This window comes from Sus scrofa, chromosome 8, assembly GCF_054392235.1.
Source record: "Sus scrofa isolate SSC_HxYL_T2T_F1_AM1 chromosome 8, Sscrofa_HxYL_maternal_Yorkshire_Landrace_v2.0, whole genome shotgun sequence".
Lineage (NCBI taxonomy): Eukaryota > Metazoa > Chordata > Mammalia > Artiodactyla > Suidae > Sus > Sus scrofa.
This window is the reverse complement of record NC_139390.1, coordinates 47,734,521-47,762,455: the sequence shown is the minus strand read 5'-3', so window position 1 is coordinate 47,762,455 and position 27,935 is coordinate 47,734,521. Positions and strand designations below refer to the sequence as shown.

Here is a 27,935-nt window from a genome sequence, read left to right as displayed (position 1 = left end):
CTGGCATTGCTGCAGCTGAGGCAAAGGTTGCTGCTGAGGCCCCCATATGATTCCTGGCTCAGGAACTCCACATGCTGCAGGGTGGTTGTAAAAGAAAAACAAAAAACAAAAAACTAAAAGTGTAAGGATAAAATCTTAGAAAAAATATGGCCTAGTAGGTTAAGGATCCCACACTGTCACTGCTATGGCTCAGGACATTGCCGTAGTAAAGGTCTGATCCCTGCAGCTAGTGCACAGCCAAAAAAATAATAAATAAATAAATAAAAATAAAAATAAATTTAAAAAATGTAAAAATCTTTTAAAAATGTGGTACATCAGAAACTGTTGAAACATTGTAAATCAACTCTACTTCAATAAAACTTTAAAAAATGAATTCCCCAATCCACCAAAACACTTAGAAAAAACATAGTAATAAAAGCTGTGAGTACTGTTCATGGGGCTGAATATAAAAAGGAAGAAAAAAAGTTTGGTACCTACTTAGTCTATCAGCTTTTCCATCAATTGTTCCCTCATTACTTGCCTTCCAAACTCCCTTATCTGAATATAGATAACATTCATTTTCTGTCCATCACTGTAGAACTATATTATCCATGACCTCATGCTTTTATCACTTCATGGGTGCAAGTCAGGTTTCCATGTAATTATAGGACCCTGAATTAGACACTCTCATCTCCTTCTGAGCCTGTAGAAGGCTGCCACACCTAGTGTGGAGGTGACATCTGAGAAATTAATTCTATTACTAGAAACTGAGACAATGTAGGAGCATCACGTTGGGCCTTTCAATGCACCACTCTGTGCTTAAAAAATAACATCCTAAGTAGGCTATATTTTGATCTTTACTTGATTTTAAAGTACTATATTCTGCAGTTTAGCTTTTTTTTTTTTTTCTTTTTTTTAGAGGAGAAGAATAGTTATTTCCCAGAGATCATCAAACTGGAAAATAATCTCTAAATCTTGCTGTCTAGCCAGAAACTGTGTGTTAAGATCCAATAGCTGAAATGAATTCTGGCTAAAGTTGATTGTATGTGTAGGTTCAAGATCATGTGAAAAGTATTCCTACAGTCCTTTATTTCTTTTAGTTTCTGGTGCCCTTCTTTTCTTTTTTATTCTTTTTAGGGCTGCACCTGCAGCATATGGAAGTCCCCAGACTAGGGTTGAATCTGAGTTGAAGCTGCTGGTCTACACCACAGCCACAGCAATACCAGATCTAAGCCACATCTGTAAACCATGCTGCATCTTGCAGCAATGCTAAGCAAGGCCAGGGATCAAACCCCCATCTTCATGAATACATTGGATTCTTAACCCACTGAGACACAACGGGTACTCCCTCAGTGGTGCCCTTCTAATTCAACACTTCCAATGAAAAAAAAAATCAGATCTGATGAAATGAAATGTATATTTTAAGGTGGGACAAGGACATTTAAACAATGTTCTCTCTGTGACCATTTGCATCTCCTGCCGCCCTGCCTAATGTGCAGAGTGCCTCTGCATTGCATATTCACTGGAGCTTCTCAAAGATGGGAATGTCTCCTTAAGTAAAGATCAATACTTTCCCTTTTTTCTGAAGCTAGCAATATAACTTAAAAGATCAGCATTCTTTCTCAGGTCTGTAGGGGGCCATGGTGACCTGCTATTCCTTTGTACCTGCTTATCTGTACCATGTATCTTTGGTGAACTTTATGTAAAAGGTCAGTATGCCATTGTGATGTACGATTCTTTGCCTTGAAAATTTACATGATCGTGCCTTGGACTTATAACAGGCATAGCAGTTCTCAGAGATAGAGTCAGTCTCCTGGGTTATAATCCTCAGCTCAGCTCAGATAAAATTCCCTTTCTTTCTTCTTAACTTGAATGTTAACTGACCCATCAATATACTGATATTTACTATAGTCCCATTATTTTTACAGTTAAAAGCAGAAAAACAGGTATTGAGTTTATCAATAAAGTAAAATCACATTTTCCTCTCACCATTCTGGCTCGCCCCAGCATATATGCTGTCATTTCTTTTGCTGTGGTCCTTGATGTAAATAATTGGCACAAAGGTAGATCCATAGAGTATGCCAGATATCACTGCAAGACTGCAGCCCCTTAAAAAGCAAATAAATTACTCTTTATCTTGGCCCGAAGCAATACTTATACCAAACACACAAATGGAGTCATAAGCAAAGCATGCTTCAAAATGTACATGACCAGCCATCACCTAGCAAGCACCCATTCATCTGGAGCAGGGTGACTAGTAGACACGGGAATGCCCTTCAGTGTCAAGGTGGCATCAGGACTAGGAGGCAGCTTCAGCCCTCCACCATTTTAAGGTGGAAGGACATGACTGACAGATGTAGTAATGGATTAAAATTATAAATTGTCATCACACAGATGAGACTATTGCCATCATCATATTTCATAGGCGACATAAATACACTTGGCTTTCCAGTTAAATGATGACATATGTGTGGACGGGCAGTGTGCCTTATGCTACTTTTTTAAACCATCTGTAAGAATAACACAGATGAGTTCCCACTGTGGCTCAGTGGGTTAAGAACCAGACATAGTATCCATGAAGATGTGGGTTCGATCCCAGGCCTCACTCAGTTGGGTAAGGATCCAGCATTGCCATGACCTGTGGTATAGGTCACAAATGCGGCTCAGATCCCAAGTTGCTGTGGCTGTGGTGCAGGCCAGAAGCTGCAGCTCCAATTTGACCCATAGCCTGGGAACCTCCATATGCTATGGGTACAGCCATTAAAAAAAAAAAAATAGCACAGATGATAATAATGGCTGGAAGAGACCAAGTACCAAATGTTTGTTCAAAACAACTACTGAGACCCACAGACTTGTCTACGTCTTGCAGAATCAAGAGGCAGTGCTAATTTAATTAAATAATTTGAATATTGCAGGCAAATGATTACTTTGGGTGAGAAGAAAATGTTTTGTCTTAAGCACTTGAGTCATGTTTGACCCCCCAGATTTGGTCCATATCTGCATGAAGCTAGTGTTTCCATTGATTTTAGGAGGTGATTAATATTTTGGAACAGTCTCTATAATACAAAGGACAATATCAGGAAACAGGAAAGAGTTTTGGGCAAAAGCCATTCCTTTTCAAGCTTATAAACAAATTCTTAAAGTCTTTTAATTTTTTTTAAAGGCCATACCTGAGGCACATGGAAGTTCCCAAGCTAAGGGCTGAACTGGAGCTGCAGCTGCAGGCCTACAACACAGCCCACAGCATCACAGAATCTGAGCCACAGCTTGTGGCAACACTGGACCCTCAGCCTACTGAGCAAGGCCAGGGGTCAAACCCACATCCTCATAGAGACTATGTTGGATTCTTAGCCTGCTGAACCACAATGAGAACTCCTTAAAGTATATTTTATTTTTTTATTCTTTATTTTTTGCTTTTTAGGGCCAAACGTGCGGCATAGGGAGGTTCCCAGGCAAGGGGTCGAATTGGAGCTACAGCTGCTGGCCTACACCACAGCTACAGCAACATCAGATCCAAGCCATGTCTTCCACCTACACCACAGCTCATGGCAATGCTGGATCCTTAACCCACCGAGCGAGGCCAGAGATTGAACCCACAACCTTATGGTTCCTAGTTGGATTCATTTCCGCTGCACCATAGTGGGAACTCCAAAGTCTATTTTAGAAGTTCTTTAAGGAATATGAGATTGTAGGCACTCAGAGAGCCAGTGAGCTCTGTTCACACTGGTAATTGTGTCCTGCTGAAGCCCGGACCATGTGGTCCTAGTGAAGAGTCCCAAACAGGACCAGACAAATAGACCAGGCTGGCCAATGAGACAATTGAAAATGTCCTTATATATGCCTTTCATAAAGGGGATGCTTTGTGAAAAAACAGCAACATTTTTATTGCTTCCAAAGCTTGTATATTAATTCACTCTTTCAATCATTCTATTTATTCAAATATTTATTGAGCATCTGTCATGCATCCAGCACTGCCTCTTTCCCTTGTGAGGATGGCTTAGATAATAATAGAGCTTTAGCTGCCATAATATAAAGTCTAAAAGAGCCATCAACTGAAAAATGTAAGCTATTTATTAATACCTATTCATATTTCTTATATAAAATATATAACAGGAGTTCTCATTGTGGCTCAGCAGTAACGAACCTAACTAGTATCCACGAAGACATGGGTTCAACCCATGGCCTTACTCGGTGGATTAAGGATCCAATGTTGCCTTGAGCGGTGGTGTAGGTGGCAGACATGGCTCAGATCTTATGTTATGGTTGTGGCTGTGGTGGACAGCTGTAGCTCTGATTTGACCCCCAGCCTGGGAACTTCCACATGCCACACATGTGGCCCTAAAAAGAAAAAAAAAAAGGGCAAAAAAATTATAACATTTTCATATACAAAACATATAAACATTCTCATATTTCTTCACCAGCCCCATAAATCCTAACATACAGGGACTGTGATTGAGCCTAACTCTCCCCTCTCCAGGTCTTTATAGAGACAGTGGCAGCAGGGGGAAGTTAGGACCTACATGGACACAAAATATTCTACTACATTTAGTAACAAATATCTTGGGATTATAGAACTAACCCACAAGGGGAGGGCTTTTCAGTGGCAGCAGGCATCCTGGTTAGAGCAGTAGAGACATGGATTGTCTAATTCAGTTGTGATTGCTGAGATGCTGAGAGCATACTGCTTTACACCCTGTGGCCTATGCTTTTACTTTACTTCTTTTTTTAGGGCCGTGTCCACAGCATATGGAAGTTCCCAGGCTAGGGGCTGAATCTGAGCTGCAGCTGCTGGCGTACACCACAGTCACAGTAACGCAGGATCCAAGCCACATCTGTGATTTACAGCAGTGCAGGAACCTTAACCCACTGAGTGGGGCCAGGGATCAAACCCGAGTCCTCATGGATGCTAGTTAGGTTCTTAACCCAGTGCCCTGCAAAGGGAACTCACACTTTTTTTAAATTATTATTATTTTACATTAGGTGTAAAAGGCCTGCAAAATCGACTGCTTTTGTCAGCTACTTATTGATTGACTAGAATTACTGCAGTGGCTTAGCAATTCCTTGAAGCACTGAGATCAAGGGCCTCTGTACCTGAACATTCAGCAAGGGACCAGAAAGTCAACCATGGAGGCAAGAAGTCAAAGCTTGTGTTACCATTTTCCTCTTGAACTTGGATGAATATAACTCCACTCCGGTTATCCTTGCTTTAACCAAATATGAAAGAGAATAACAGAACCTCTTCTTACACTAAGCGGTGCTGCACTGTAGAAAGTTTATCTACCCAGGAACAATGAGGATCGGGATCTTGAGTTTTATTAATCACCTGTTGAAAACATTGGCAAAAACAAAAATAGCATTCAGTTGATAGTCACATGGGTGACAAGCGGATTTTCAGTGTTTTTCTCTTCTCTTTCAAACACACTATATTTTCTTTTTTCTTAAGTTTTATTTATTTTTATAGGAACTTTTTAAAAATTAAAGTATGATTGATTTACAATGTTTCTTCAATTTCTGTTGTACAGCAAAGCGACCCCATCACACACAATTCCCTGTGCTGTACAGTAGGAGTCCACTGCCCACTTTAAAACACAAACACATTACCCTACATTCCGATTCCATCAACATCTCTAGACACAAATGTTTCTGATTTTGTTTCTCTTTCATTCAGAAAGGTCTGGCAGTTGGCAACTTCTCTGTTTAGACTTTTTCACAGTTTAATAAATGACTATTTTGATACACCTATCAAAACTACAAAAGTTTTTTTTTAACTAAAAATATTGAAGTATACTTATCTTTTTTAATTAAAAAAATTACAAGTTATTAATGCCTGCATTTTATTTAAATATTTTAATAATCTGCAAGGGAATTAGAACGTAGACCCTTCTACTAAGGAATACCTAAGAACGACAGGCATATTCAGATTTTTTTTTTTTTAACAAATTGGTTCCTGAAGCACCTCCAGCCTTGTTTCAAGATGAACTAATATTCTAAGTCAGGAAAAATTATGAGCATATGTACACTATTTCTACTATTGGATGCAATCATCTTTGTCTCTTGGCTGAAGTTTCCTTGAGTTATATCCCTCCTCCTGCCTTTGTAAGAGATGAGAAACTTGATTTGAAATCTTTGTCATGTGCTAAGTCAAGCTTTCCTTGGCAATAACGCTTCCTTCACTCCACAAGGATCTTGACTATATCCTGACCAACACTGTTTGGTGTATCTTTATACTTAATTTGCTCACATTCTTCCATCTTGATGGAAAAAAAAATCTAAGCCTACTATGATTCTTTCACCAAGTTGCATTTACTTAATTTTCTTTTTCCCCCCCTTTGTTTGAAGAGTAGTTGGTTAGGCAGCATCTGGATTCCTAAGTAGGCAAGAAACACCAGACAACTCTGCTTTCATTCATTTATTCTCTCTGAAACATCTCCCTGATTAGAGATGCCTATGGATTAATAGACCTCTTTTCTCTTATGCTTAAGGTACTTATTTTTTAACTGTAGTGTCAGTTTAATGAAGGTTTTGGTCATCTTGGTTGATGATGAATTTTGATAGGGAGAAGAAGGAAAGGAGAAGAAAAGATTAGCTTTGATGTAAGAAGCCGAGGCAGCGCCTTCTAGAGAGGCACTACCTCAGTGGGGGGTGGAGTTGGGACGTGTGGTTTAGAGGACAGCTAGTTTGGGCTCATGGCCATGGGGCTTTGCCCTGAAATTGCTTTTGTAAGTGGAGCCACTGGCACTTGGGCTGTGTTCCTGTTTAATTCAGACTTGCTATTCCAGACCAATTCAGGGTTTTCAAGGTCAAAATAGTGACTCCTTATATATTTCCTGTCTTGACCTTGGAGTGGAACAAGATAAAGCAGAGAAGAGAAATGGGAAGAAGATCAAGTCTAATTCCTACTTCTAGATGAATTGATTTACCCTTTCCCTGGCTTCCTCCGATCTGTTCTCCCCGTCCTCCCTGGGCTTTGTTAAAGCCTTTTTTTTCCTATTTTCTAAAGTAATGTTACTATTCCTCTTCAGTATGTGGGGTTTCCCAACTGTGGAAATCCTTAAGTCATTCCAGAATATGGTTTTGTAGGTGCAATTCCTCATCAGGAACTACCCATAATAAAAATAAATACACCCCTGTGTTTGTTGAGAATCTTTGCTGCAGAAATATCAATTGCTATGCAGACCTAGCCAAAATAAGTAGGTTTACATAAGCTAAGATATTTCAGATAGTCCTGATTAAGAAAAGTCCCCTCATCTGTGTTCAAGTCTATGCATTTTCTTTGTATCATTTTACATTTCAGATCAAGTTAGCTCTCATTCTATACTCACGTGCTCTGTTATTAATGGCGTGGTGTCCACAGAACATGTGCTTTTTGGTATTTCACTTTTGATGAACAAAAATATGAAAGCACTGTAAAGAAAATACATGTTAGTGATGTTTATCACAGCCCTGGGTCCTATCAAGTTGCCTGAATTTTAAGGGAAAACAACAGCTTAAATGAAGTCTTAAACGATAGAGTGACTACTGTCTTGCCAGTGGTCCTGCCATTTCTCCAGCACTGATGTTCTCTCTGATGGCCCTCCTTGTCCTTCCCTGCAACAGGTTAAAAGCTAAACTGTGCATCATCTGGGCTTTGCCAGTGGGAGGCACAGGAATAAGATGAAAGGTGGAAGGTGCCATCTTGCCTGGGTGGCAGCTCCAGCAGCCAAGGTTGCTCAGGGCAGAGGTGTTGGTCCCTGAAAGTGCCAGCTGGGGATGGGGGCTTCAGGGCTGTGGGCAATGCCACCTTCCTCCCCTCACTCCACTGGGCCTCATCACACTTTTGTCAACAATCTCCTGTGTTCAGTCCTCTGCTGTTTAAGACACGTGGAATGGTCTTGGATGTGGAGACCAACTGATACTTATCTTAGATATCACATAAGGGACATGTAAGGCTAGACGTGACCTAAGCAACCCTTTACAAATAAGTGTATGGAGAACGGGACCATCATTTCCATCTTAAAAAGAAAAGCAACATCCTAACCTATGTAACATAGTCCAAGTTTCCTTATACTGACCCTGAAACTTCAAGGTATTTCAATGAATTCCCTTCAGAACTGATTTAACTGAGTAAAAATAACGAAATGAAGGTTTCCAGAAATTTCTCTTAGTAAAGGGTAAAACATTATAATAAACAGAATCCTGAATTAAATAGAGTTGGGAGACCACAAGGGGGAGCTCTCATGCCCTTGAGGATAACAGCCCAACAGGAAGGAGAAAGACCCCTCCTTTTTCATGGCAAGGACCCAGCCCATGAGAAGCCAACGAGTCTTTGTTTACTCCAGCACCCCCAGCTTCCTTTCCTCTAGTGAAGTGGAGTCTGGCACTTGCTATCTGCCTCTACACAAATTGAATCATGAACGGCTGCAGCTGCCAACCCTGAACACCCTCTGCAAGAAGTTCAGGGTGGAGATAGGAGAGAGGCACTCTGTGCTCTGGGAAAACTGGCAGAACAGGGTTTCAGATAGTTAGATATTTTTAGATTTTGTGAGCCCAGTTCTTGCATCTTCTCATATCTAGAAAAACACTAACATTCTTTATGGTGACGCCTGCTCCTCATGACAGCAGTAATCTTCACGAGACTAGCAGCAACCTTCCATAAAATGTGTGTATGGTTGCATGTACCTCCCCCTTCACCAAAATCACATATATACTGACCTCCGCCCCGCTTCTCTGCAGCAGTATCTCAGAGCTCTCTGAAATGCTGCCTTTCAGACCATGGTCCTCATTTTGCCTCAAATAAAACTTAAGTCTCAACTTTTAGGTTGTATGTATTTTTTAAGTCAACACTCCCAATAAGAGTTTTCCTTCCCTTGCTGTGCAGGGGACTTATCCTGGCTAGCCCTGGTTGCAGACCCCAAATTGATATTCTCCAGTGATCCTGAATAAATCCTTTCTGGCAGGAGACTATCTGGCCTATTTGTTCTAGGTCAATAAAAGAAATAAAAGAAAGGATGCACCCTAGGAAGAGACCATTGCATTTTCCTCCTTCTGACCAAAGTGGGTGACTCCCCAGCCTTGCAGACTAATTTACTGTAGATTTGGGCAACATGTGCCCAAAGGGGAAATAGTAACAGAACATGAAATAGTTATTAAGAGTGTTTTACAGCTATAATTAAAATTACCCAACCTATGGAGCACTAGCCATGTACCTAACATATTTAATTTCATTTCATCCTCAAAATACCATAGGAGGCTGGTGCAATTACTATTCCCACTTTATCCCTAGGTGAAAAAAACTGAGGTTTAGAGAAATTAGGTGATTTGCCCACGGTCATACAGGTAGAAATGGTAGAACATGAATCATTTGTAATTTTAGGGAATGCATACTTTCTAAAGGAAGAAGAAATATGAAGAAAAACAAGGCCTGATGTACTGGGTAATTTACCATTAAATTACCATTAAGTCAAAACTAAGGCTGGTGTTGCTGTGGTTGTGGTGTAGACCTGCAGCTACAGCTCCAATTTGACCCCGAGCCTGGGAACTTCCATAGGCTTCATGTGTCATCCCCACCACCCCCAAAAAAACAACAAAAAAAAAAAAAGAAAGAAAGAAAAAAAAAGGTATGCTACTTTCCAGTTTGCGAGGTATAAATAAATGGTTTTTGAGAGAGGTATTAAAAGCCAGAATGCTGTGTGAATTGTACAAAATATACCAAATTGCCTCTAACCAAAAACGAATACGAATACGAATTCGAATACGAATCTGCTATTTTAGAATAATCTATGTTATTTCTTCTCTGGGTGGCCTGGAACTACTCTCTAAGGTGACATTTCAATAAACAAGAGATTGTTCCCGAATGTGGCTGGGGAAAAGCCATCAGTACAGGAGAAAGAGAAATCGTGTTCTTTTCCTGAAGAATAAAAACGTACTAACATCTCTGTAGGCAGTGCTATCCATTATGTGAGGCCCTGATGGGAAATACAGATGGAGTCTAGAGAGGAAAGGGGACTGAATTTAAGGTGACCTATTACGGTTTTATTGCCTGGATCCTGCCATACAGAGATGCAAAGTAACTGTCACCCTCATTCATACAGTGCAAACAGCATGACACAGATACTTCCCAAACAGATATTTAAATGAATGTGTGTTTTCACAGGTGAGAGAACAGGTTAAGAAGAGTTGAGTGAGGTGGCAAGAAAGTGGAAATGTGAGTGGCAAAGAGTACCTGAATACTAAAAAGAGAAAAATCAACGGCTATTCTGGGGCATCAGGAAGCCAGCCTACCATGGATTTGTATAGCATGTTCTAGCTGGCATGATATTTTGCCCTTTGATCCTCATTTATGAGCTATATCTTAGGATTTTCTGAATAGTACAGATAATGAACATGCACTTCACAGAAGCTAAAGGATTTTACGGCAGCTAAAGGATTTCACAGTATCTCAGAGCTTTTGAGCTGTAAAGCTGGGGCTCTGACCCCAGAGCTGGAAGCTTTTGTCCTCCAAAGTCAAGCCTGTCAGTGCCAATGAAGAATCTGAGAAAAAAATCACGTCAATTAATAAGATGTGGGCATAAAACTATGCAACCGCATGAGGGGCTTTAAAGAGTATTCTAAATGCTGGGAAGAAGAACTAAATCATTAGAAGTAGCCATTTACCTTACTATGGACAGCCCAGCTCCGATGTAATTTAGCAATGGTTTTGACACTTCTTCAGCATCCATTCCAAACCAACCAAACCTGGAAATTGAGAAAGTCACATTGAATCAGATATTGTCGAATATGTGCTCATCATAGTATTTAAAGACATGGATCTGGAGTTCAGATTCCTAGATTCAAATCCTTGGCCTCTCTTTACTGACTTGGATAACTGTCTTATCCAAGTGCCTCCGTTTCCCACGTTTAAAATGAAGATTACTAGTCCTACCATATAGGTTTCTTATGAAGATTAAATGAGTGTATATATGTAAAAGTATTTATACATATACTGAGTGTTCATTTGTCATTAAGACTAAGGAAGAAGGAAGAAAAAATAGATTAAGTGGCTAATCAAATGCTGATCAGTTGACTGCCATTTTGTAAACTATTTGAAACTGACTTAAACAACTGCTTGGTTAAAAATCCTGACTTTTTGATATCGCTTCCAAAAATTTTTTTTTCCATGCCTTGGTGTTGCAGTGATCATTACCAATAACCACTGTGGCCTCTGAAGGGGCAAGAGAAATGGAGGAAAAAGCAAATAGCACTTGTAAAAATCAGGGGTGGGGGATGAGGAAAGGACAGGAAGAATGAACTGGAGATGAGGTTGCTTTGTTATAATTGAGGTTGTGGTAGTGCTTTGAGTGGGAAGAGGAGCCATGAAAGTAAGATTTAGAGTAAGATCTTCCTTCTATTCATTTTCCTAAACCCAGCTTGAATGTTCATCTTCATGCTGACCAAGGGCAGTACAGTCCAACAGGACTTCCTCTGATGGTGAAGAAAACCCATGCACTGTGCAGAAGGGTGGCTTGAGGCTACCCTGTCAAGTCAGCTCTAGAGCTGGGAGTTGCGGGGTGGGGGTGGGGGGGTTGGCAAACTTTCCCTTAAAGAACCAGAGAGTAAATATTTTAGGCTTTGTGGGCTTGATGGTCTCTTGAAACCACTCAACTCTGCCAGCCTAGGATAAAAGCACCCATTGCCAAGCCTTAATTTATTTTATTTTAGTGGCTGCACCTGTGGTGTATGGAAGTTCCCAGGCCAGGAATTGAATCCAAGCTTCAGCAAAACTGGATCCTTTAACCCACTGCACCAGGCCAGGGATCAAAGCTGTTGCAGTCTGATTTTTAACTCTTCCTACCAGAGTGGGAACTCCTGACACATGGATGCATGTAACTGTGTTCCAATAAAGCTTTATTTACAAAAATGGCTGCAGAGCTGGGCCATGGTTTGCTGACCCTGCCCCAGATGCTAGAGGGAAGAACAGGGGCTTTAGAACCAGAAGACGTAGGTTTAAACCTGGCTCATCAGCTCTGAGACCTTCATCAGGCTACTCATATTCTTTGTGTAGCAGCTCTCTTCTAAGACACTGCTCACCTCCTGGGTTTGTGAAAATGGGGTGAGAATAATGTATATAACACTCCAGGAAACTGTCACATGGTAGAAAGGGAAAAATAAATATCAGTGCCCTTTCTCTCCCCCTACTTTGTTCCCGAGAAATAATCCTTTACTTTGTCTTGATCAGAGTGTCAGATCACTTCTTTAGAACTTAAGGCAAATAATAATTCAAGGTAGTGTATTCTCTTTCCTTCTTTCCTTCCTTCCTTCCTCCCTTCTTTCTTTTCTTTTTTCTTTTCTTCTCTCTCTCTCTCTCTCCCTCAATCCCTCCCACCTTATTAGGGAAGCAGTGCTGGCATATGGAAGTTTCCAGGTTACGGTCGAGCTGCATCTTCAACCTACACCACAGCTGATGGCAACACCAGGTTTTCCTTAACCTACTGAGCAAGGCCAGGGATCGATCCCATATCCTCATGGATATTACTCAGGTTCATTACTGCTGAGCCAGAGTGGGAACTCCCTCTTTCATTTTTTAAAGTTTGGTTGAAGTGTAGTTGATTTATAATGTTGTGTTAATTTCTACTGTACAAAGAAGTGATTCAGTTATATAGGTATACATATCCACTCATATTATTTTCCCATGTAGATTATCACAGGATATTGGGTAGAGTTTCCTATGCTATATAGCCCGTCCCCATTAACCAATCATTCCATATACCGCATTGTGCATATGCCAATCCCAAACCCCCAGTCCATCTCTCCCCTCTTCCCACCTGTCCCCCTTGGTAACCATAAATTTTTTGATGTCTGTGTTTCTGTTCTGCAAATAAGTTCATCTGTATCTTTTTTTTTTCAGATTCCACATGTAAGTGACATATGATGTTTGCCTTTCACTGTTTAACTTCACTAAGTATGATAATGTCTAGGTCCATCCATGTTGCTGCAAATGACATTATTTCATTCTTTGTTATGGCTCAATAATATTCCATTGTCTATATGTACCACATCTTCTTTATCCATTCCTCTGTCTATGGACATTTAGACATGGGTCCATGTCTTGGTTATTGTAAATAGTGCTGCAGTGAGCACCGGGGTGTATGTATCTTTTTGAATTATGGTTTTCTATGGATAAGGGAGCATATTATATGTGTATGCTTGCCGGTGGTAATCTCTGTGAGGGTAAGGACTGTCCATGTGTTACTCCTCTCGGCTAGCCCGATCCCTAGCATTTGCCTTACCGAGTGTGAGTGCAGAGAATCTTAGCTGCAGTAGTTTGCTTTGTGTTACCTTGAGCTTGCCCAGCCAGTTAAGGCATTAAATGATCCCCAGATTAAGAGTCCAAGGCCTAAGCCGATGGTTTTGATGATCGGGACAACTGCAATGTTCCCTATAGATAAAACACAGAAGAAAGTTATTTCCAATACAGAAAACACATTTATCCATCGAATGAATTTTTATTTTAATTTCAATGGAAGTTCATAGGATTTGGACAAATGTAGTAAACACAATTCCTTTTTTCTCTTTTCTTTTTTGTCTTTTTAGGGCCACGCCTGCAGCATATGAAAGTTCCCAAGCTAGGGGTAGAATTGGATGGCCTAGACCACAGTCACAGTAATGTGGGATCCAAGCCACGTTTTCAATCTACACCACAGCTCACGGCAACATCAGATTGTTAACCCACTGAGCAAGGCCAGGGATCAAGCCTACATCCTCATGGATACTAGTCAGGGTCATTACGGCTGAGCCACCATGGGAACTCTCCACAATACCTCCTCATTTTGAAAAGAAAACAATCACATTTTTTTTTTGCATTAAACTTATGATTACAACTGCCAAAAGAACAAGGCTTGGGGCAACATCCTGCATAGAAAATGTTGAATTAGCTCTTTTCCTAACTGTACCAATGTATTTTACATCCTTAGCATAGGTCACTGTGTTATGCCTTTTTGCAGAAGCTGGTCAATGATCAAATTAGTAGTGCCCAGGGAGTTCCCATTGTGCCTCAGTGATAATGAACCCAACTAGGATCCATGAGGATGAGGGTTTGATCCCTGGCCTCACTAAGTGAATTAAGGATCCAGGGTTGCTGGAAGCTGCAATGTGTTGCAGAAAAGGCTTGGATCTGGCCCTTCTGTGGCTGCGGTGTAGGTGGCAGCTGCAGCTCTAGCTCCTATTCAACCCCTGGATGGGAGCTTCCATATGCCTTGGGTGTGGCCATAAAAAGATTAAAAAAAAAAAATTAGTAGTGACCTTGTTCTCTCAGACTGGAACAAGGACCAACAACTGGCAGATGTCTTTGGCCCAATATGGCCCCAGGCTTTGCTCCCCATGCTCACTGACTTATCTTCTGGATTTGTACACCCAGCACCTTGTGCTCTTGAGGGTCTCTCAGGACCAAATGAATGGCTGTTTTTTTTTTTTCCAGTTTTTGACCCCCTCAACTGTTTTCCCATCTCCTCTTGAAAAGTTTTCTCTCTTGGTTTTCAAGATGTCTCATCTCCAGATTCCACCTCATTTCTCTCTTTCTTAGCTACTTCTGGCTACTCTTTTTCATCAAATCTTCTGGACCGGGGTGCCCTCTAAATATTTTCCCTAGAACACATTCCTCCTCTTGCTGTATTCTTCTTTAGTTTCAGGATTTCAGCTCTCAGCTAGAGACACATGCTCCCAGAGATGGCCTGGACAGTCTCCAGAGTTTTAATGCCAACAAGAGATTTCCAACCAGATGTCTCCCACTGTGGGAACATTGGGAACTTCAAACTGAAAAACTGCCAAGCTGAACTCATCCTTTTCCCTTTCAGACACATTCTTTTTCCTATTTTCCTCATATGCGTCAATGATAGCATCACTCAACAAGTAAGTCACCTATAATAAAATCCCTACATCACTTTTGGCTCCATCCTCTCCTCTACTTCCCATGTCCTGAGATCTACAGCATCCACATCTCAGCATATCTCAAATTAGACCCCCCCCCAACCCACTTACTCCTACTGGTTGGTACCTGTTAGATGAGCATAAGTACTATGGGGGTGGGAGTTTCTACTGTGGCTCAGTGGTAATGAACCTGACTAGTATCCATAGGATGTGGGTTCAATCCCTGGGCTTGCTCTGTGGGTTAAGGATCCCATGTTGCCATGAGCTGTGGTGCAGGTCACAGACATGGCTCAGATATGGGATTGCTGTGGCTGTGGTGTAGGCCGGAAGCTGCAGCTCTGATTTGACTCCTAGCCTGGAAACTTCCATATGTCATGGTTGCAGTCCTAAAAAGCAAAAAAGTACTATGGTGGTTATCAAGATTTGCAGGATGAATGGTTGCTTCCTCTGTTCCACACTCCCGTTAGACAAAATAATCACTTAATAAGGTGTAAGCAAGGTATAATAATGAAAATTCTAGTAGAAATTTAAAAGTTAATTTTTTTCCTTCAACTCATGAACTTCACTAAATCACTTAATTCTGTACAGATTCACCCAATAAAACTTTTAACATTTAAAAATTTATTTTCTTTCAATGGAATTACCTCTAGAGATCCTTGATACTTGGGATTCTCTTTGCTAAAGAGAAGAAAGCTCTCCTGGGATGTATTTAAATTAATACAAGAAAAGCATTCCTGATTGGCCAAGCAAAGGCATAAACTCTAGTTATAGAATTTCCGACAATGATAATAAGGCAACAGAGGGAAGATTTATGTTTACTTTTGTTTTTCTACCAGTGCTTTTGAAATGATAATGTGCTGTGTTTACTTTTAAGGACAGGTCCCAAATATGATATTAGTAGAAACAACTATTTAATAAGCATTTTCTGATTAACATGCTAGAGAAAGAAAGGCCAGAGCCCTTAAACTAGTATATGAGTTGTGCTTGAACAGGTAGCAAGTGAAACTTCTTCTTTTCTTTCCTTTTTTGGCTGCTCTGCAGCATATAGAGTTCTCAGGCCAGGGATCAAATTCAAGCCACAGTTTTGATCTAGGCTGCAGCTGTGGCAATGCCAGATCCTTTAACCCACTGTGCGAGGCCAGGGATTGAACCTGCTTCCTGGTGCTACAGAGATGCCACTGATCCCACTGAACCACAGTGGAAACTTGAAACATTTTTGCTATAATAATTTTATATATAATTTATATATATAATAATTTTACTACAATAATTTTCTACCAGGAACTAAGAAAGAAGCCATTGAAAGGAAAGAGAAAATGCACTGAAAATATTTATGGAACATATAAATGAAAGAAACTAAATTGTTAATTTCTAGAATCTATGACTAAGGATTATTCAGAATTACTGTTTTCACAGTTTCCTTCTATTATGAACCAAATTTATTTTGATCACAGTATCAAATGGTAAAAGAAAAAATATATCATACATTACCTGTTGCCCAAATGCAGCCCCCAACCATTGCAAAAGGCCAAAACTTAGGGCAGTGTAATATCAGATTGACCACGACAGCAACTAACCATATGGCAGCACAGAGTACCCACTGGAGAAACATCCCTGGAAATAAAAGAAATTGGTGTCAGTAGTTCAAACTGACTTAAGGAAATCAGCACTTAGGAATATCAATGATTTTATAGGAATGGCCACAATGTATTGAATGCCTACATGTCAGACACTTTGCAGGTTTATTGCAATTCTTGTTACTACTATGCATCATAATTAACCCCAGTTCAAAGACAGAGAAAATGAATCTGAGGTGAAGAGACTTTTCCATGTAGCTAACTAGCTAATAGTCTGAAACACTGTAATGTGAACTCAATATGACTTCAAAGCTTGCTCTACACTGTGCATTCCTGCTTCACAGAGAGAAAGAATTTTCTACCAAAAAAAAGAAAAAAGCCAGAATGGCCATCATCAAAAAGTCTACAAACAGTAAGTACTGAAGAGGGTGTGGAGAAGAACCCTCTTTCACTGTTGGTGGGATTGTAAATTGGTGCAACCACTGGGGAAAACAGTATGGAGATTCCTCAAAAAACTAAAAATAGAACTACCATTTGATCCAGCAATCCCACTCTGGGGCATCTATCCAGAGAAAACTATGACTCTGAAAGACACATATACTCCAATGTTCATTGCAGCACTATTTGCAATAGCCAAGACATGGAAACAACTTAAATGTCCATCGACAGAGAAAGAAGATGTGGTACATACACACAATGGAATATTACTCAGCCATTAGAAGGAACAGAATAACAGCAATTTTAGCAACATGGATGGATCTAGAAATTATCATGCTAAGTGAAGTCAGTCAGACAATGAGACATCAACATCAAATGCTCTCACATGTGGAATCTGAAAAAAGGACACAATGAACTTCTTTGCAGAACAGATATTGACTCATAGACTTTGAAAAACTTACAGTTTCCGAAGGAGACAGGTTGGGAGGTGGAGGAATGCTGGGGGTTTGGGATGGAAATCCTATAAAATTGGGTGGTGATGATCATGGTACAACTATAAATGTAATAAATTCATTGAGTAATAATAATAATAAAAAAATCCAGTTCCCATTGTGGCTCAGCAGTAACAAACCCAACCAATAACCTGAGAATGTGGGATCAATCCCTGGCCTCACTCTGTGGGTTAAGGATTTGGCATTGCCGTGAGCTGTGGTGTAGGTTGCAGACTCAGCTCAGATCTGGTGTTGCCGTGGAGGTGGCCTAGAGGGCAGCTATAGCTCCAAAATGACCCCTATCCTGGGAACCTCCATATGCTGCAGGTAAGGCCCTAAAAAGGAAAAAAAAAAAAAAAAAGAATTCTCTACCAGAGTTCCAGAGTTTTGGCAAGACCAAGTCGACATATTTTTATTCAGACACTATGCCTAGGGCTATTCCTCACCAAAGATAGGGCAGTAAGAACCTCAGAACAGCCAAACAGTAATTCAAACCTTTTGGCATCATATATTGTGCCACTTTAGGATAAAGATAAAGTCATTTATGGCCAGATGAACCTAGACTTGAGAGCCTGCAAGGAGTCAGACAGTCCAAATCAAAGAATTAGCTTTCTGGTCAGGGCCTCACTCTCCTTTCCATGCTCTGCACTGCCAGTTACTTGAAGGTCATGTGGTGACAGGAGGTATATCTGTACCTTTCTGAGGCTTAAAAGAGGGTTTAGAGATTAAAACAATAAAAGAAAAAGTCAACATTGGAAGAAACACTAAGGTAGTTATGACAATGTAGCACTATTGACTGTATTGGGAGGTGTTTGTTTTTTTGCCTATTTCTGTTCAATTTCATGATAGAGGAGAGATAAAAAGGCTGTTCGCCTCTGAGACAAAAAAAAAAAAGTAAGAACATAGAGATGAGAGGGGGTTTCATTTTATAAATTCTTCATTTTACAAATGAGAAGCAGAATAACATAGCTGAAGAGGCTTGCCTGAGCTCACACAGTTCTTGTAAAACGCCCCAAAGCCAGGTCCTCTACCCCTTACCATGTTTTTTGTTCTTTCAGTAGTTTTTCTTCCTGTTCTAACTCCAAAGAGAAAAAGAAGAAAGACTCTAGAGAAAAAGGATTTGAAATTCTATTGTCAAAGTAGTATAAAGACAAAAGGGATTGGGATAGGAACACAAAGTGACCTACCAGGCATCCACCATAGCATCTCCACTTTCCTCTCCTAGCTGTAACGTGAACGGAGGGAGACAAAAACAACCAATACTTTTTCTTCCCTAAAATGCACACTACAGTCAGCTCTACTATAATATGACATGAACCTTCCTAAAAATCACTGTGCTGTGTATGATCATGTGATAAAACCTACAGAGCTTATGGAGGAAATAGGGCTGAGAACATAACACTCAAAAGCTTTATCAAAAGGAGAGGGATAAATTAGGAGGTTGGGATTAGCAGAAACACCCTACTGTATATAAAAATAGGTCACCAACAAGACCTACTGTATAGCACAGGAAACTCTACTCAATATTTTGTAAAAACCTATAAGGGAAAAGAATCTGAAAAAGAATATATATACACATACATATATATAAACACATCCATCATACACACACACACACACACACACACACATTTGCATAAGTAAGTCACTTTGCAGTACAGCTGAAATTAACACAGTGTATATCAACTATACACACACACACCTTTGTGTGTGTGTGTGTGTGTGTGTGTGTGTGTGTGTGTGTGTGTACCTACTGAGCCACTGCTTTCTTTTGGCACAGCAGGTTAAGGATCCAACATTGTCCCAGCTGTGGCACAGGCTGCAGTGTGGTGACGTTTCAATCCTCGGCCTGGGAATTTCTGCATCCCTCAGGTGACGGGGAAAAATATATCTATCTACAAATATACATATATTTATATATCTATCTATAAATATATATAACTATATATGTTAATTTATTTATATATTAACATATATATATATAAAACTTCATCAACGTACCGAAAAAAATAGGAGCCTAATAAAATCGGTAGTAGAGTTTTATACTGGTTAAGTGGTTAAGAAATTCACAAATGCTGCAACAAATAAGGCACTTTATCTTGAAAAGGACCTGAGGTTTGCTTATGCAGATGGACATCATAAGTACTGCATGTTGTGAGTAACTGTGAATGTGGTGAGTGAGGTTTCAAACACCAGAGGTGGATGGGTGCTAACAGAGATGGTGTTTGTTGAGGAAGGGTGTGAGCACATTTTGTACCTTTCTGTGTGCTTTTATCCATATGGGTATACTTTTCTGTGTTCACCTAATGTTTGTCAAAGTCGAAACTGCATATAAGCAAACATAAAATTCACGTTATGCTCAAATTGTTCTCTATTATATCGATTGTGTTGTAAGTCTGTGTTTGCAAAACAAGTGTTATTAGCAGAATCGACTAATTTCCTTTTTTTTGTAAACCTAACAGGTTTGGCTGAAAAGCTTTCCTCCTCCTAGCTTTACCATGAAACACAATCTTATGGTTATGCTATACTGACTAACACTCAGAGAAGCTGTTATGGGCATGATCAAATGATGTGTTTTAAGCTCTATTCATTTGGCATCAGGTATAGCAAAATTCATTTTTATAGCCATTATTTTAAAAAGACCAAAAAAGTGAAATCACACTTAAAAATAATTTAAAGTTAACAGTGAAGGAAAAATAATTACCATCGCCAGTATCATATTTTTTCAGTGGTACAAAGTTTGAGCCAAACAAAACGATGGCTACAGTAGAGGAGATGAAACCAATGGTGAGGTCTGTTGCATTATTGTTCATGGTTCAGGAACTACTTGCAAGCCAGCTGGTTACTTAGGACTTGATTTTCTTTTTGAGAGCTTCTGAAATAAAAAGAATAAAAATGAAACAAGAAATTTGCAAATCTGTGAGCAAATTGTGATTGATATATTGATATTTATTGAAAAAAAAAGTATGCTAAGGTTCCTCCTTCCAGATGAAGGTTAGGACATTATGAAATTATGTTCATTATGTTCATACCCTGTGTCCATTCATTCATATTATCAGTTATTTTATCAGGAAGTATTTTTTATCACTTGCCTATGAGACAAATAAAACAAGTAAACTTTGGCTTCAGGGCTTGAATACCTAACTAATTGTACCTGGGTACAATTTTTGTGATATTCTAAAGAAATTCTCTTGTGTGGGTAGATTGGTAAAATGAACTGTGCACAAGACTTGCGTGAAGACCTTGAGAAGTTATCAGAGCCTTCCAAGCAAAAACTCTTCTATTTGGAACATGAGCTTAAGGGCACATTTAGGTTGCACTGCTTCTAAACAGTCAGGATTCCCTAGAGGCAAAGACACTTTCTTCATCAGTAGCACCCCTCAGTGTGTAATAGTTTAACTCATTCATGAAATTCTCTCATGATATTTTAAAAAACTGAACACATAGAAGAATCTCCTAAAGACGTCTGTCTTCAACAATCTCCTTATCTCTTGAAGGTGGCCAAAATGGCATAGTAGCAAGACCCTGACTTCACCTCCTCCCATGGACACACCAAAAATGCAAATATTTACAGAGTAACTGTCTGTGAAAGTGACCTGAAGAGCCACAGAAAATATCTCCTACAGCTACAGATACAAAGGAGGGACCACAAAGGGAGGAGGGGTGGGGATGCCATGCTGTCAAGACCAACACTCCTGGGTGGGTGAACCACAAACAGGAGGATAAGTACAAGTCCAGAGATGTCCCCAAAGAGTGAGGGGCCCAGGCCCCACATTGGGGTCTCCAGGCTGAGGATTCTACACAGGGAAGATGAGTTTCTGAACTTCTAGTAATGAAGGCTAGCGAGACTTGCATTTGGGAAAACCAGAGACTGTAGGAAACAAAGACTCTGCTCTTAAAGGGTGAACAAAATCTCACATGCTCCAAGACCCAGGGCAGAAGCATTAATATGGATGGAGCCTGGGTCAGACTGCTTGCTTATCTTGGAGAGTCTCCTGGAGAGGCAGGAGGGGACTGGAACTTACCCTGGGGACAGACATTTTTAGGAGTTCATTCTGCCATAAGGACACAGTTGCTGGCAAGCACCATTTTGAAGTCCTCCCCCTAGCCCATTATCACTGGGACCTGACCCCACCCAAAGGCCAGTTGGCACGAGTTGTGAGACATCTCAGACCAAGCTGCCAGAAATGCAGGGACACAGCCCAAACCAGTAACAGCATAGCAGAAACTATAGATAGGCTCCCTCTTAAACCCTCAGTCTCTCTGGGACTTGGCCTTATCAGGTCAATATTAGCCCTGGGATTCCTCAGGTTTGGCCCTGTTCACCAGTTGGCTGACACCAGCCCTGGGGCCACTGGGCCTTGACCCTTCCCATCAGGAAGCCAGGACCAGCTCCAGGACCTCCTGGCTTATAGTCAGCCACACCAGGACCTGACTCTGCACCAAGGGGTCATGAAGCTAGTGCCAGCCCACTGGGTAGAACACATGAAATTTTTGCATGCATCCTTCAAGAGCGGAGTTTCTATTTCTACCAGTGGGCTGGCACTAGTTTCATGACCCCCTGGCACACTACAGCCAACTACATTAGGAACTGGCTTCATTCACCAGTGAGTGGGCACCAGCCCTGGGACAACTTGTGCCCCATAACCAACCATGCTGAGACTTGGCCCCTTTCACCAGTGGTCAACAGCCTCTGCATCTGGGCTGAGGGCCAGTAGTTAACCTCAACACAATGCAATGGCTCAGACAGAGTATACGGCTAGAGTATACAGCTCTGGTGACCAGAAGAGAGTGTTCTTCTGGCCCCGCAAGGCCTCTACCACTTCTCCATGATCAGGAAATGTAACCAACCTACCTGATATATAGAAACAAAAACAAAGAACAATAATAACGTGGTGTCAGAGGAGTATTTTCAAAATATAAAAACAAGATAAAACCTCACAAGAAAAGCTAAGTGAAAAGGAGATAAGCAATTTACCCAACAAAGAATTGAGATAATGGTCATAAAGATGCTCAATGAACTTGAGAAAAGAATGGATGAACATAGAATTTTAGCAATGTGTTAGAAAATGTAAAGAAGAACCAAGCAGAGGTGAAGAATACAATAAGTGAAATAAAAAATACACTAGAAAAATAAAACAGTGGATTAGCAATACAGAGGAAGGGATCACAAACTTAAAGAGTAGTGGAATCACCCAAGCTGAACAGAAATAGGAGAAAGAATTTTAAAAGACAAAGATAGTTTAAGAGACCCCTTAACCAACATCAAGCATACTAACATTCACACTGAAGAGCACCAGAAGGAGAATAGAAAGGAGCAGAGAACATATTTTAAAAAATTAATAACTGAATCTTAAACAACCTAGGAAAAGAAATAGATAGCCAGATGCAATAAGCAAAAACAGTCCCAAACAAGATCAAACCGAAGAGAACCACATTAAGACACACTATAATTAAAATGGCAAAAATTAGAGAAAGAATCATAAAAGTAGCAAAGGAAAAGCAACTAGTTACACACAAGGGAATACCCATAAAACTATCAGCTGACTTTTCAGCAGAAACTGCAGGCCACGAGGCAGTGCCATGATATATTTAAAGTGATTAAAGGAAAAATCCTACAACCAAAACACTCTACCTGGCAAGGATGTCATTCAGATTTGAATAAGAGAGAAAGAGTTTTATAGACAAGCAAAAGCTTAAAGAATTCAGCACCACTAAACTGGCTTTACAAGAAATATACAAGGGAATACTTTGAGTGGAAAAGAAAGGACTACAATTAGAAATATGAAATTATTTCTAATTTAGAAATCTCACTGGCAAAGGCGAATATACATAAAGGTAGTAAATCAACCACTTACCAAGCTAATAGGAAAGTTAAAAGACAAAAGTAGCAAATCATCTATATAAACATAAATAGGTAAGGGATACAGAAAACAAAAAATGTAAGATAAAATGTCAAAAACATTAAATATCTGGGGGATTAAAAATGCAGGTTTGTTAAAATGTGTTTATACTTGAGAGATCATCAACCTAAAATGCAATGCACACACAGATACATATCTGTGGGTTGCTATATAAAAATATCATGGTTACCATGTACCAAAAATCTATAATAGATACTCACACAAAAAAAATAGGAAGAAAATCTAAACATAGTACTAAAGACAGTAATCAAACCAAAGGGAAGAGGACAATAGAAGAAATGAAAAACAACTAAAAAATGTTTTTAATGGTAATAAATAAATACTTATCATTAATTACTTTAAATGTAAATGAACAAAATGCTCCAATCAAAAGACATGGAGTAGCTGAATGGATAAAAAAATAAGACCCCATTTATATGCTACTAAAGACTCACTTCAGATCTTAAATCATACCCAGATGAACGTGAGGGAATAGAAAAAGGTATTCCATTTTGTGAATAAGAAAAATGAATTCAAATACAACACTAAAGATAGTTATTAAACCACAAGAGGAGAGAACAAGAGAAGAAGGGAAGAAAAAAGAGCAAATCCAAACAGTTAATAAAATGGCAATGAGAACATACATATCAATAATTACCTTAAATATAAAGGGACTAAATGCCCCAACCAAAGAAACAGACTGGCTGAATGGACATGAAAACAAGATCCATATAAATGCTGTCTTCAAGAGACCCATATGAATTCTAGGTACTCATACAAATTGAAAGTGAGAGGATGAAAGAAAATATTCCTTGCAAACAGAAATAAAAAAAAAGCTGGAGTAGCAATACTCATATCAGACAAAATCGACCTTAAAATAAAGAATATTAAAAGAGGAGTTACTGTCGAGGTGCAGTGGTTAACAAATCCGACTAGGAACCATGAGGTTATGGGTTCGATCCCCGGCCTTGCTCAGTGGGTTAAGGATCCAGCATTGCCGTGTGCTGTGGTGTAGGTTGCAGATGCGGCTCAGATCCCACGTTGCTGTGGCTGTGGTGTAGGCCGGTGGCTACAGCTCTGATTTGACCCCTAGCCTGGGAACCTCCATATGCCCGTAGGAGTGGCTCAAGAAATGGCAAAAAAAAAAAAAAAGAATGTTCAAAGAGACAAAGAACATTACATAATGATCAAAGGATCAATCCCAGAAGAAGATATAGTGATTGTAAATATACACACACCCAACATAAGATCACCTCAATATATAAGGCAACTGCTAACAATCTTAGAAGAAGAAATTGACAATAACACAATAATAGTGGGGGATTTTAAAACCCCACTTACAGCAGTGGACAAATCATCCAGACAGAAAATCAACAAGGAAACACAGGCCCTAAATGAAGCATTAGACCAAAAGGACTTAATGGATATTTATGGGACATTCCATCCAAAAGCAGCAGAATACACATTCTTCTCAAGTGTATACAGAAAATTCTCTAGGACTGATCACATTCTGGGCCACAAATCAAGCTTCAGTAACTTTAAGAAAACTGAAATCATATCATGCATCTTTTCGGACCACAACACTTATATGATTGGAAATCAACAAGAAACAAACTGCAAAAAATACAAACACATGAAGACTAAACAACATGCTGCTAAACCACCAACAGATCACTGAAGAAATCAAAGAGGACATTAAAAAATACCTAGAAGCAAATTACAGTGAAGATATGACACTCCAAAACCTATGGGATGCAGCAAAAGCTGTTCTAAGAGGAAAGTTTATAGCAATACAAGCCCACCTCAGGAAACAAGAAAAAGCTCAAATAAACAAGCTAACTTTACATCTAAAGCAGCTCGAGAGAGAACGAATAAGACCTAAAGTTAGCATAAGGAAAGAAATCATAAAGATCAGAGCAGAAATCAATGAAATAGAAGCAAAGAAAACCATAGCAAAGATCAATGAAACAAAAAGCTGGTTCTTTGAAAAGATCAACAAAATTGATAAACCCTTAGCCAGACTTATCAAAACAGAGAGGACTCAAATCAATAAAATTAGAAATGAAAAAGAAGAAGTAACAATGGACATCACAGAAATACACAGGATCATAAGAGACTACTATATGCAATTATATGCCAGGAAAATGGAAAACCTAGCAGAAATGGACAAATTCTTAGAAAAGTACCATCTTCCAAGACTAAACCAAGATGAAACAGAAAAGATGAATGGACCCATCACAAGAACTGAAATTGAAACTGTGATTAAAAAACTTCCAACAGGAGGACAAGATGGCGGAGGAGTAGGAGGACACGCTCACCCTCTCCCACAAACACAACAAAAAAAGCACATCTACAGAATAAATGACTCGCACAGAACAGCACCAATCGCTGGCAGAGGAACCTAAACTCCAATAATGGCAAGAAATTCGTGACATTATTGGGCAGAACGGGAGAAAAGAGGAGAGTGAGAGAAGGTGAATCCGAGCAGGACGGGGGCTCCCGAAAGGGAACTGCGGAGGAGAAAGGGATCCCGCACCCTGGAAAGTCACCTACCGGGCGAAAGATCAAACGAACCGGAGGAATCTCCAGATGCAGAGAAGAGTGTAGCAGTAAGTTGGAGTATGGAAAAGCCGATCAAGAACCCAACGGACCATCTGAACTACGGGCACAGTCACCAAAAATTGAGACGCCTGGGTGGGGGCTGAACACCGAGACCTCGCCGGAGAAGGTTAGTCCCCGAGAGGGGGCCGGGGAACGCCTGGGAGGGGGGCTGGGCACCGAGACCTCGCCGCGGAAAGTTAGTCCCCGAGAAAGGGCCGGGGGGCGCCGCCTGGGTGGGGGCTGGGCACCGAGACCTCGGCTCCAGAGATTAGTCCCTGGGCTGCGGGGGGGGGGGGGGGGGCAGGGCGGAAACTGCTTGGGAGGTCTAGAAACCATTTGACCGGGCAGAGACTGCCTGGGAGACTAGGAAACAAAGCTGTCGCAGAGGAAGGGAGCAATACTCCAGGGGCGGAGAAGTGGAAAGCCACATCAGAGGGAACCTAGGAGAAGAGCCTGGTCTGCGCCCGTGCTGGGGAGGGGAGAAAAGAAGGGGTGGGTTCCCATAGAATACCCCCCACGCCACAGCAAGCTTACAGGCCTGCTAGCTAGCAGAAAGCTGTGCTTCCCAGTGCATCCCCTCTCCCCACCCCTGCCACGCCCTACGCTCTCACAGACCTGGGGCTGCCTGCCATCCAGGAGGGCTTGGCCTCAACAATTGCCTGAAGCCTACCACCACAGGGGCTGTCCCTGCACAGGCCTGCTTGCCCTTTGGTGGGGCTACACTTCCGCAGAGCAGCACCAAACACCACCAGCCCCTGAGAAAAGACCTGCAGCCCAGAAAAGCTAGAACAAGCTTAGCCAGGCTGTGAATAGATCGGCCTAATTCTCGGACGGTTTTTCTGAGTCGGGTTGCCCCGGGGAGGAGCCTCTTCAGTTTCCAACAGCCCTGCTACCCGCCTAAGCCCCCAGGGGATGCTCTAGTGGACCAGCTGCATAGGACTGCCAGCTCCAGGCAGGACCCCCTGCAGCCCAGAAAAGCTGCAACAAGCCTGGCCGAGTTGGGAAAAGATCTCAGATGGTTTTTCTGAGTTGGGCTGCCCTGGGGAGGAGCCACGTGGGTCTCCAACGGCCCTGCTACCCGCCCAAGCCCCCAGGGGGAGCCCCACTCCCGTGAAATAACTGCTCAGCACCACCAGCCCCCTGGAAGAGCCCCTGCAGCCCAGAAAAGCTGCAACAAGCTCGGCCAGACTGTGAAAAGATCCGCCTACATTCTCAGGCTGTCCTTCTGAGTTGGGCTAACCTAGGGAAGAGCCTCTTAGGTTCTCAGTGACCCAGATAGCTGCTCCAGCCCCCAGGGGGTGATGCACCCCTGAAGAGCAGCTGCCCAACATCGCCAACCCCCTGCAAGAACCCCACAGCCTAAAAACACCAGAGCAAGCTCTGCATGACCAAGTGAAATCTGCTACCATCGTGGGGTGGACCTCCCAGTCCTGTCTGCCCTCAGGAAGTCCTCCTTTGCTTCAAAGAAACACTGTTAGCCCCATCAACACTCCAGAAAAGCCACACTGCCTCAAAAAAGATTGACCAACAACGCCAGCCCTCAGGAAATATTCCACGGCAGTGACAAGGCAAACACTGCCCGATAACGGAGAGTACAACTCCCTCAGGAGAAAGAAAACAACAAGCAAGATGAAGAAGCTGAGAAACCACCCCCAGTCAAACCAACAGGAGAACTCACCTAAAACAGTCAACAATGAAACAGATCTCTGCAGTCAGGCAGACCTGGAATTCAAAAGAGAAATAGTGAAAATACTGAAGGAATTAAGAGAAGATATGAACAGTAATGCAGATACCCTCAGAAAGGAACTAGAAAATATAAGGAGGAGCCAAGAAAAATTAGAACATTCATTTGCAGAGATGCAAACTGAACTAGGGGCAGTAAAAACCAGAATGAATAATGCAGAAGAACGAATCAGTGATATGGAAGATAGAATAATGGAAATCACTCAATCTGGTCAACAGACAGAAAACCGAATCAAAAAACTGGAAAGCAATATAAGAGACCTATGGGATAATATAAAGCGGGCCAATCTACGCATAATAGGAATTCCAGAAGGAGTAGAAAA

At 40.9% G+C, this 27,935-nt stretch overlaps 1 protein-coding gene across 15 annotated transcripts in view; it reads right to left on the bottom strand.

Annotated features, from left to right (window-relative positions):
* The window catches only part of TMEM144 (transmembrane protein 144), a 68,736-nt gene that overhangs the window by 25,053 nt on the left and 15,748 nt on the right, over window positions 1–27,935 (bottom strand). For 3 of the 15 annotated variants that reach the window (XM_021101288.2, XM_084972172.1, XM_005666661.4), the window contains 8 exons: window positions 27,548–27,591; window positions 20,070–20,240; window positions 16,351–16,473; window positions 13,273–13,372; window positions 10,612–10,692; window positions 7,302–7,383; window positions 5,226–5,302; window positions 1,969–2,087 (listed from right to left, as the gene is read on the bottom strand). In XM_021101288.2, coding sequence (XP_020956947.1) covers window positions 1,969–2,087; window positions 5,226–5,302; window positions 7,302–7,383; window positions 10,612–10,692; window positions 13,273–13,372; window positions 16,351–16,473; window positions 20,070–20,178 — 691 coding nt within the window. In that variant the 5' untranslated portion in view covers window positions 20,179–20,240; window positions 27,548–27,591. Of the gene's footprint in view, window positions 1–1,968; window positions 5,303–7,301; window positions 7,384–10,611; window positions 10,693–13,272; window positions 13,373–16,350; window positions 16,474–20,069; window positions 20,241–27,547; window positions 27,592–27,935 lie in introns of those variants that run through there. The other 12 variants (XM_084972175.1, XM_084972174.1, XM_013978687.3 and 9 more) reach the window with 7 other exon arrangements.